This window comes from Pagrus major, chromosome 10 (assembly GCF_040436345.1).
Source record: "Pagrus major chromosome 10, Pma_NU_1.0".
In the NCBI taxonomy this organism is placed as follows: domain Eukaryota; kingdom Metazoa; phylum Chordata; class Actinopteri; order Spariformes; family Sparidae; genus Pagrus; species Pagrus major.
The window spans coordinates 14,978,715-14,989,087 of record NC_133224.1 but is presented as its reverse complement, the minus strand read 5'-3'; the positions used below and the strand labels follow the sequence as shown (position 1 = coordinate 14,989,087).

Sequence of the window (10,373 nt, the reverse complement as noted above, 5' to 3'; positions counted from 1 at the left end):
CCCACTATTTGAAAAACAAAATGTCTACTCCTTTCATGTTTTACACACTTCTTTATACCAAACTAATTAAGGCCAATGAAAGAGAGCCAAGCCACTTTCACTGAGGATTTCTCAAAAGGATTATTTTTTTCTAATTTTGGAAAAGGAAACATCTTCAATGGTTTCCTTAGTTAAAAATGAATACACACAGAAAACAGACAATTCAGATTAAATTGAGACCGAAAATCTTAATTTATGAATTAAAATCGTAGTAATTATCTCAAACTGCCAAGGAGGAGGTGGCTTCACTTGATTACAAAATAAGGACTGAATATGATTGTGTTGTGGTTATTTTGGTCTCTAGTGGTTGGATGAAATTTAGTGTGGATGCAAACATGAAAGAGACTTAATCATCAGTACAGTCAAATCAGTTTTATAAAACAGCATGTAATCTCATACAGTCATTTAATCTTAAAGGGCCTCTATTAAACTGCAGTGGTCTACTTCTGTACACCTTTAAAGGAAAATACCACTGTTTTTGCATGATTTCAAACTAATGACCTGTGTTGTATTTTAGATTGTCATAGCCACTGGTTTCACATCATTTCAGCACAATATACATGTTTGAGATGGATAGTTTATCAGAGTATGATGTGTGTGCATGTATATAAAAAAAAGTTACATTCTACTCAAATCCTTTTTTTTTTTTTTTTTTAAATTACATTTAAGTATTAAATACTTTTTACTACATGGCTGTGAATACCTTAGTAAATATTCTGACTTATTGATACAGATCATTTTGTGATTTTGCATTATCATCCAGCTTTCAATGAAAGGCAGACGAGTCAAGTGTAACTATACTTGTATCAACATCTCATGATAACTTCAATAAAGTTAGACATGATGATACTGGAGTGCCAAACGTAAGCAAGGCCCAAGTCCAAATAAGAGGGGGAAATCACATTAAAAAATCATGTTAAATATTTGAAAATAGCTCTGCATTAATCTCAAATATACCATACATGATGTAAAATGCTACAATAGCTAAAAAAGAACAGTTTGTATATACATTATTGACAGAAGCAAAACAAACTTCCACAGTTACGTTTTATATGCATGTTTGATTATAAATATGGGTTATTGCTATAATACATCCACATGGAAATATAGCTGAAAGCCAGGCCAGGAAGATGTTTCAGCACACATTTCCCTTTGTACCTGCACATTCTTCTTGCTTACATCTTTCCGTTGGTGTGAAAAGAGGAACAAATAAGGAACAACATATTAACCAGTGAGTCTTGGAGGTGCTGGTAGGGGTACAGACTAGCTGTTTTCTCCCTGCTGAGCCCGATCAACTGTCTGTATTTGAAGCAGTCATGAGATTGAAAGAAAGTAAAAACAAAAAACAATGACAAGGTCCACTTTTCCAAGGCTTTCCTCCACTTCTCCTTTATCAGCTCAAGTTTGATGATGTCATCTCTATGACAACTTTGGTTCAAAGCGCAGAAGAAAAAAAATAGCAAATGGACCTTGAATTAAGGGTGTTTTATATTACTGTTTTTTACTGTCACCACATGAACATATTTAATCTCCAGAAAATGAGATAATTATGGAATAAAAATAGTCGAGAGTATGATCTGACCCATTTGTGTCGCACACACTTTCACCAACAAGTTAAGAAAAGGGGAAAAACATTGACAGTTCACATTGAAAACATACTGGAACCAATTAGTCTGACATGAGTCCAACATGTCTTTGTTCTTAATACTCTAATATCTGACAACATTCTTATATAAACTGAGGCTTGTGTTAACATACACCGATACACTCATTTGTAAAATGTAGCAGTACTGTACTGAACCTGAAATAAATATTATTGTTGATAAAAATATCTGCTGTCCTTTTGCAATACTGGTACATCAGTGGGAAGCAAAAACTGAGTATTTGATCTTGTTGATGCAGCTGAAATTCTCTGCTACTTTCTCTGTTTTTCTCTAAAGAAACTAAGTATATCTAAGGAAGGGTTTCCCCACCACAAAATGTCTTAATTTTCAGATTTTCTGGACGTTCCTACAAAAAGAAAAGTCAACGAGAAGGAGAGGAAACCATCTAAAATAAAAAGTAAAAAAGAATCTCGGGAGGGGGGGTAAATGATCCTTTAAAGTTTCTAATAGTGGTCTGTCATGACAGTACAATGTTCAGTACTACTATAGTTCCTCTAATGTGTGTGGTCAGTCTGGCTCAATGTCCAGATCATTACAACTAATTTTCATAGTTTAGTCCATCATAGCAATGAAGTCGACAGAAAGTGAACGGTCAACGGGAGAGCAGAGGAGGAAGGTCACTGGGGTTCATGATTAGGCTTGAGTCCAGGTTCAGGTTATCTATGGAGACACAAAAAACAGCATTTTTAAAGCTCCATTTAAAGAGAGTTATTCTATTTACTATCTACTTTTTTTTAAAATTGTCAACAAATTCCATGAAAATAACTAAATTAACAATGTGTCAGTCTGTCTATCAATACTTTCTGATTCTGTACCCGGTCTGTGGCTCTCTGCTCCAAGCCTGTCCAACTGAATGTAAAAACATAAATCTGTGAAGGTTCTCAGTCATCCAGGTCATGATATAAAACTAAGGCAACTGGACTTTCTTAGGTTCTTGAAAACATTTCACCTCTTATCCAGAGGGCTTCTTCAGTGGTAACAGACTGGTGAGGAGTCCGTAGCAATAAATCATCTGTGAGGTTGTTAAAATCTTGAGGTTTACTGAGATCTCAGGTGAGTTGTTGACACATCTCTTGTGTGAGGTGTTAAGGTCACATGAGTTCTTTGTGCGCGGGAACACCAGGCTGACAGTCGACTGTCGCTGTGTGTGCGGGCCGACGGTGAGCGTCTGTTGCGTGTAGTTGTTGCAGTGGTCACCAATTGTTGGCACTATTCAGCCCTTGTCAGCAGCTTTTTGGCCATTTGAGCATGTAGAATTGGTGGAGGAGGCTGTCGGTAAGAGAAATCACTCTGATTGGCTGTTCTGCCAGGGGAATCAGTGCACTAGAAAAGAAATAGGGAAAGAAAGGGAAAGCCCTTTGAGCCTTTTGCTGTAGTATCCATGATTTCACCCATTTAGTGCGGTTTCTCCTAATCTTTCTGCTCTGCCCCTTCATCAGTGCCACTTACAACTTTTTATCAGACATGTTCTTGATTAGACAGAGTGGTGTCAAAAATGCTGCTTTATTATATCAACGGTTATCAGCAGTCCTGGGTCATCCGGTTTCCCTTTTTGAAAGACTAATACAGGCTAGCACCACCTGGTGGCATGGAGTTATACCTTCTCATGCAGACGCAGAGCATACGAGCTAGATGGCTGTCGGCTGTAATCTTCACAGTGTGTTCAAGTTCAGCTTCTTCGCGGAGACACAGGAGTTGGAAGCGATGCAACAGTCAGCCTTCGTCAACACTATTTCTTAAATGTCAGTTTGATGTCTCTGGGACCTGAGGGTGGACAAGTTTCTGCCTCAGTGTGTTACTGCGCTATGCCTGGGCAAAATACACAGGCAGAAGAAGGGCAATGTAGTGAAAAATTCCCTGTGTCAGTGACTCAAATGATGAACTGAGTGTTAATGACCCACTTTAGAGCTCAACAACTCTGAAGGTGTTAACAACCCCACAGAGGATAAACTGCCTGGGACCAGTCTGTTAGCACTGAAGAAGCCTTTCAGATGAGAGGTGAAACCTATTCAAGAAAATCAAGCAGGTCACTGTGCACTTTGATATCTCACAAATATAGTTTCATTTTTTAGAAAAGGCTCCATATTTTTTTTAAACAGCTGGCAACTGTAGTTTGTAGTAGTGGCTGGTGAATGAATCCATATTAGGTGGTAATGAAGGACCATGTCGTCACCCAGTACTACAGTGAAGTGACGTTCACATTTTTCAGACAACAACGGAGCTCCATGGCACAGAGGAACACAATTTATCAGGCTATCATACACACAACTTGTTAGAGGGATACATTATTTGATGGTTTTGGTCTGCACATGAGATTTGTTAAAAAGAAGAAAAATATAGTAATACAGTAAGTGCTGATCATGTTTACCTTTAACACATATAATCAGCACTCTATCTGTAATGAATTGTACTGTGTGTTTTTTTTTATGTAACTATCACATGAGGTTTTTGTTTGTTGAAAAATGTATGCATCAGAATTCTTAAAAGATTCCATAATTATATAAAAACTGTTATTTTTAACAGCACTGCTGTGGTAACTGATGGTGGAACATCACAGTTAGTATGGACAAATATCATCTGACTCAGTGGCATGGGACAGGGCTGTGTGTTATTTGAGAAACACTGGATACAACATCAGTGTTTCAGTACGGATACAAACATTTCTTTTCTGAACAGGTTTTTCTCGCAAACTATTTTTTTTACGTTCAACAAAGTTGTCAAATGTTTGATGTTATCTAAACACAAGCAGCCATGAAGCAGCCGTACAGACTTTACATCAGAAACCGATTGCAGAATTATAGTTCATGAACTTTACCTTGGTCAAAGTTGTTTAGTTTTTTGGAGTTGGATCCTTCACCCAGCCCCTCGATGTCCACAAGATCACTGTTGACATCTGAGTCATTCAGAGCACTGAGGGTCACATCTATACACACACACACACACACACACACACACACACACACACACACACACACACACACACACACACACACACACACACACACACACACACACACACCAATGGGAATATACTCAGTCTACTACACACACCAAAGCTTAGTCCTGTTTGTAGAAATCAAAAGGAAAAACTCTTTATACCAGTTAAAATAAGCTAAATTTATTATATATATCTATATATATAGATATATATAGATATATATATTTTCATTTAAAAAGGCTTTTAAATAAATCTTTTGATTTTATTAGAATTAGATTGATACTGTAAGGTTCTACATAAAGCTTAATATTCTGATGAAGTACATCTGTTACCAAATGTAGCATACTTAAGCAGAAATACAAAAAGTTGTGTGCCTGATGCCACCATTGATATTCTGCCAGTTGTTGATTTTAAAAAAGAAAATAAATTGTCTTGTCTTGTATTTCTGCTTTATAACACATGACAGACACAGCTCATAAGAAAAACTGTGCCACAAATTGATCAATTTAATTACTGCGAAAAATTTGAAAAGTTCTGTAAAATCAGTCGTCTCCACAGATAAATGACAGCTAGAATTTGTCTTATACTTGTTTACAAAAGATGTTATACATATTTTCACAGTTTAATGAATTGAATTATGTTACAGTCGTGGTCAAAAGTTTACATATACTTGTAAAGAACATGTATACCATGGCAGTCTTCAGTTCTGATGATTTCTACAGCTCTCATTTTTCTGTGATGGAATGAGACTGTTGGAAGTATAAAGTGCATGGCACAGTTGTGTCACTGCAACGATCAGGAAGAAAACACAAACTATCACCTGCTGCTGAGAGAAAATCGGTCAGGTTGGTCAAGAGTCAACCAAAAACCACTAAAAAGCAAGTCTGCAATGAATTAGAAGGTGCTGGAAGACAGGTGTCAGCGTCCACAGTCAGGTGTGTTTTACATCAACCTGAGCTGAGAGGCTGCTTGTTAGAAAGAAGCTCTTGATCCAGATGCAGCATCTTAAAGCTCCACTGAAGTTTGCTGGTGATCACATGGACAAAGAAAAAACCTTCTGGAGGAAAACTCTGTGGTCAAATGAAACAAAAACTGAGCTGTTTGGCCACAATGAGCAGCAATATGTTTAGAGGAGAGAAGGCGAGGTCTTTAACCCCAACAACACCAGACCTACTGTCAGGCATGGTGCTGGTAGTATTTTGCTGTGGGGCTGTTTTGCTGCCAGTGGATCTGCTGCTCTAAAGAAAGTAAATGGAATAATAATGAAGGAGGATTATCTCCAAATTCTTCAGGAAAACCTAAAATCATGAGCAGAAGATTGGCTGTTGGGTGCAGCTCGGTGTTCCAACAGGACAATGATCCCAAACACAAATCAGAAGTGATCAGTCAACAAATCTAGTTGAACTTCACCGATTCTGTCAAGAGGAGGGGTTAAAAATTCAGAAGACCTACAATAAATTAATTACTGAAGCAAACTTTTTTGTGACCATGTATTACTCTCATTCCATCACAGAAAAATACATGAAATACACATTCTTTACAAGTGTATGTAAACTTTTGACCAAACTCTATATATCATCTTACATTTCATAAACCTGAACTAAACTACAAGCTAGCAGTTAAACAAGTTCAGTGATGTTATCACTGTCAATAAATTCAAGTTATAAGTAATATGATGCTTGTGGAACTATATGGTGCCAAGAAAGGATGACTTACTGATCAAAATATATTGTCAAGTAAAGAAAGACTATGTGGATTCTACTTTGTTTTGCTTCAATATTTCCTGTTTTTGTCCAGCACCAGTTGAAGAGGTTTTTGGATGTACAAACCTCTGTAATTAAAATGTACAAAACTGTCAAAAAAGGGAGAGACAAGTCATTCATATTAAAAGTGATATTCTGTCTGCAATATGGAAGGAATATTTTTTATTTACCTATAGGAATGGACAATCACTTCATGATGAGGTTTGATGAAGATGTAATTGACTCATCAGCATTATTTTTTGTTGTACAGATGTATACCTGCAGTCTTCTGTTTCTTCAGCGAGGGCTGGCTGGAGGGGGAGCTCTGTAGTCCTGAGGCTACAACAACCTGAGCTGTGGGCACAGAGATGATGGTTGGAGTGCCCTGCGTTGCCATGGCAACAGTAGTGGTGACTTTCTTGATAACCTTCTTGGAGCCCTCAGAGGAGGCAGGCAGAGCACCGTCTTCATACAGCTTCCTCTTCACTGGGGTCTTTGTCTGACCACTGGAGGGAAGATGGAAATTACCATGTTAGCAGCAGCATCCACATGGGTTAGGATGCTTTACACATTTTTCTAGATGTACAGAATGAATCACTAGTCTTTGTGCTAAATTAACCCACACAGATTCACAACCGACCACTATCTCTGCTGCATACACAGACATGATAAAAACTTTTTTTATATGACTCCAGTTTACTGCATCCCCAGCAGTAGTATCACTCCTTCAGCTCCAAAAAGTGCCTTTTTTCACTGCCATGTGATTATAAGTGTAATACTGTATAACTGTATGGCCCCTGTTAATGATGTGGAAATAAAATAAAACCAACAAAGTACCTGGGCTCAATTGAGCCATTTGCTTGATGGGAAGAAAGGAGCTACAAAAATCTTCCACGGACTTGTAGTCTTAACAGGCACAGGTAGTGTGGCAGATACCAGAAATAAGACTTCCCAAGTGGGAAATACTCGTAAATACCGAGTGTTGATATTGTGTCATTCCATACCAACTCACCTAGGCCCTCCTAGTTCATGTCATGGATTTTCTTGGATGTTAGTAGAATCAGTTTTTCTGAAAACCTAGCACATGTATTTTTTAACATAGTCCCCTCCAACATTTACACACATTTAGCGGTTGTGGAGCATACCGATCCCTTATTTGGTGTCTCGGATCTCCAGAAAGTAGTCCACAGCACGTCATCATCACTATCAAAATAGTGACCACTGAGCTCCTTCTTCTTCTTGGGGAAGAGGTAGTAGTCTGAGTTTGTCAAATCAGGTGAATAGGATGGCATCCTGGATAGGAGCCATTGCCACTGTGGACTGCTGGAGCACTGTCTTAGACAGTCCTGACTTGCAATTTTCAATTACCCAAAACAGAAAGGCTGCAAAAGTTACTTACTTCAAACTTTCTGCATAGTCACTCAAACAGTTGAACTGCACATGCATGGAACAAGAGCTGTATAACTCATCTCCTTCTAGCAAAGCTGTGAGCTTATTGATCACCCCTTGTAGTATGCAACAAACCAAGCCATTACAAGCTGAGCCAGTCTCTTAAGGTAACACACAGATAGAAAACCTTGAAGTCAACACAGTACAAATATCTACCTATTAAATAAAAAGCTGAATGCAATATTACAGCCACTGGAAAGCCTTAAAAAATCAACTATTTTCCCAAAAATATTAAATGATGAAGGTGTGATATAACATCTTTGATTTTTTTGTATACTGTGTATATACACCGATCAGCCACAACATTAAAACCACTGACAGGTGATGTGAATAACATTGATCATCTCATTACAATGCGATGTTCTGCTGGGAAACCTTGGGTGCTGGCATTCATATGAATGCCACTTGACACGCACCACCCATCCAAACACTGTTGTGGACCAAGTACACCCCCTCATCACAACAGCACTACCCGATGGCAGTGGCCCCCCAGCAGGACAATGTGCCCTGACACACTGCAAACACTGCTCAGGAACAGCTCGAGGAACACAATAAAGGGCCCAAGGTGTTGACCGGGCCTCCAAATTCCCCAGATCCCAATCTGATCGAGCATCTGTAAGACGTGTTGGAGCAGGTCTGATCCATGGAGGCCCCAGCCCCCAACATACAGGACCCAGAGGATCCACTATAAAACTCCCTGGTGCCAGACACCACAGGACACCCTCAGAGGTCTTAAGTCCAGGTCTTGACAGGTCAGAGCTGTTTTGGCTGCACAAGGGGAACCTTCACAATATTAGGCAGGTGGTCATAATGTTATGCCTGATCGGTGTATATATGCAATGGATATTATACTCACATAAAAGTCAAGTCAAGTCAATTTTATATTTATAACCCAAAATCACAAATCACATTGTCTCAGTGGGCTTCCAAGAAGAAAGAAGAATTAATTCTACTTGGCAAAATATTCAGCTAAAACGTAAAAAACTGGGTTTTTCAGCACTGAAGCTATATTTAACAACACCTGTGGAGCTCAATTTTTCTGCTGGACCAAGTAACTTACTACACAGAATCCACATTTGGTTACAAAGAAAGTGGATACTAGTTGAATTTAATGTTATTAATTGGTTTACTGTAAACATTTTGCAACAACTAGTTGAATGAATACATGTTGTAAATAATCCAGAGGCTCTCTTAGATGTTCAGAACAAATTTTAACTCAATTCAGTGAAAAACAAGCAAATGGTGAGGTTTAGAATACACATACAAATAATTATAAAATGATTACATTTTGCTGTGAGGGCCAGACTTCAAAAAATCGTAATACAAAAGTATTTGGACTTTATAAGATATTTAAAAGACATTTTAATATGATGTTATTGAGAAAATCCATGACATGAAGTGGGAAAAGTTTCTGGATTCTGCCTGAGCTGGCATGAACGGACCCTATTGGAACAGACCCATTGGCGAAGATGCTTGACCACTGTCTGCCACAGAAAAAAAGTCTGTTTGGAGCATCACCACACCTGCAAATGTCTCTGTTCAACTGGTGATTAACCAAAAAGGAGTCTGAGCGTGTGTGTGTGTGTGTGTGTGTCGGGGGGTTACCCTGCAGGACTGGACTCTGCCACTGGGTGAAGCTGCATGGTGAGCTCTCCTAGTTTGGTGAAGGCAGCCCCAGCTGCAGAGAAAATCTCCCCAACCTGTGAACACACACCAGCATCAGAACTGGACTGAGTGCCTGTCAGTTTCACTGTCCCTCACACTGTTTGCACAGAAATAACTGAAATATTAAGTGAAACTGGAAATGTAGTTCTATGGAATCATTCAACAGGGAGCAGATACAATCACATGAAAAGTGCACAGTGTAACAGGCATTGTGAATGATCCACTGCAGGACCAGAAGTAGCAGCGGGGCGCATAGTGAGTAGCAAAAGGACACTGCTCACACGGGGCTCACTTCATTCTGTGGCGACAAACTACATCTCGCTGGTCCGCATGTAAAATGACTTACTTTAGTGGAAGCTGAGGTCATTGTGCTGATCTCTGCAGTACCACGAACTGTATAGCACTCAATGATGCCTTCGGGCGGACGGAACAGCTGCTAAGATGCTAACAGTGTAGCTAGGTAGCATTTGATGCTCCGTTTGATGTAACGCTAACTAGCAGAACAGCTAGAAGTCTGCTCTTCCGTTGCTTTCAGTGTCGATGGCTGGAACAGTCCAACAATCGAACAGACCACTGCATGACGCTATTACCGCTGTATCTGGTGAATTACCGCGGGGAACAGATGGGTCAGATCAGTCACTGAATGCAACGATAAGGCTAGCGTTGCCTTCAGAGTCACCTCGTAAATTCCTAGTTTGTATTGTGTATGGAAGCCCATTTCCGCCAATGCTGATTAAACAACGAAAGAGATCCTTACAGTCATTACAATGAGAAACTTTCTCAAAATAATAACTTGGTACCTCAAAACTATCTAGACTATCTCAATATAGTAACTTAGTATCTTAAAGTAATGAGTTAGTTTCTTAAAATAATGAG

The 10,373-nt window shown here is 39.0% G+C and overlaps 1 protein-coding gene across 1 annotated transcript; it reads right to left on the bottom strand.

Annotated features, from left to right (window-relative positions):
• Positions 1 to 829: 829 nt before the first annotated feature.
• Positions 830 to 10,100, bottom strand: LOC141003166 (BPTF-associated chromatin complex component 1). Its single transcript, XM_073474449.1, has 5 exons — positions 9,844 to 10,100; positions 9,438 to 9,532; positions 6,663 to 6,889; positions 4,519 to 4,626; positions 830 to 2,363 (listed from the first exon to the last, which is right to left on the bottom strand). Exons 1-5 carry the CDS (start codon positions 9,862 to 9,864, stop codon positions 2,296 to 2,298), a joined length of 519 nt encoding a protein of 172 aa, XP_073330550.1. The 5' UTR covers positions 9,865 to 10,100; the 3' UTR covers positions 830 to 2,295.
• Positions 10,101 to 10,373: the final 273 nt, after the last annotated feature.

Bases quoted from the DNA above. Each gene is read 5' to 3' on its own strand.
- LOC141003166 (XM_073474449.1), bottom strand. From the start codon at position 9,864: ATGACCTCAGCTTCCACTAAA. The intron at 9,533-9,843 runs GTAAGTCATTTT...GTGTGTTCACAG, and splicing joins TGACCTCAGCTTCCACTAAA to GTTGGGGAGATTTTCTCTGC. The intron at 4,627-6,662 runs GTATACATCTGT...GTGTGTGTATAG, and splicing joins GAAGAAACAGAAGACTGCAG to ATGTGACCCTCAGTGCTCTG.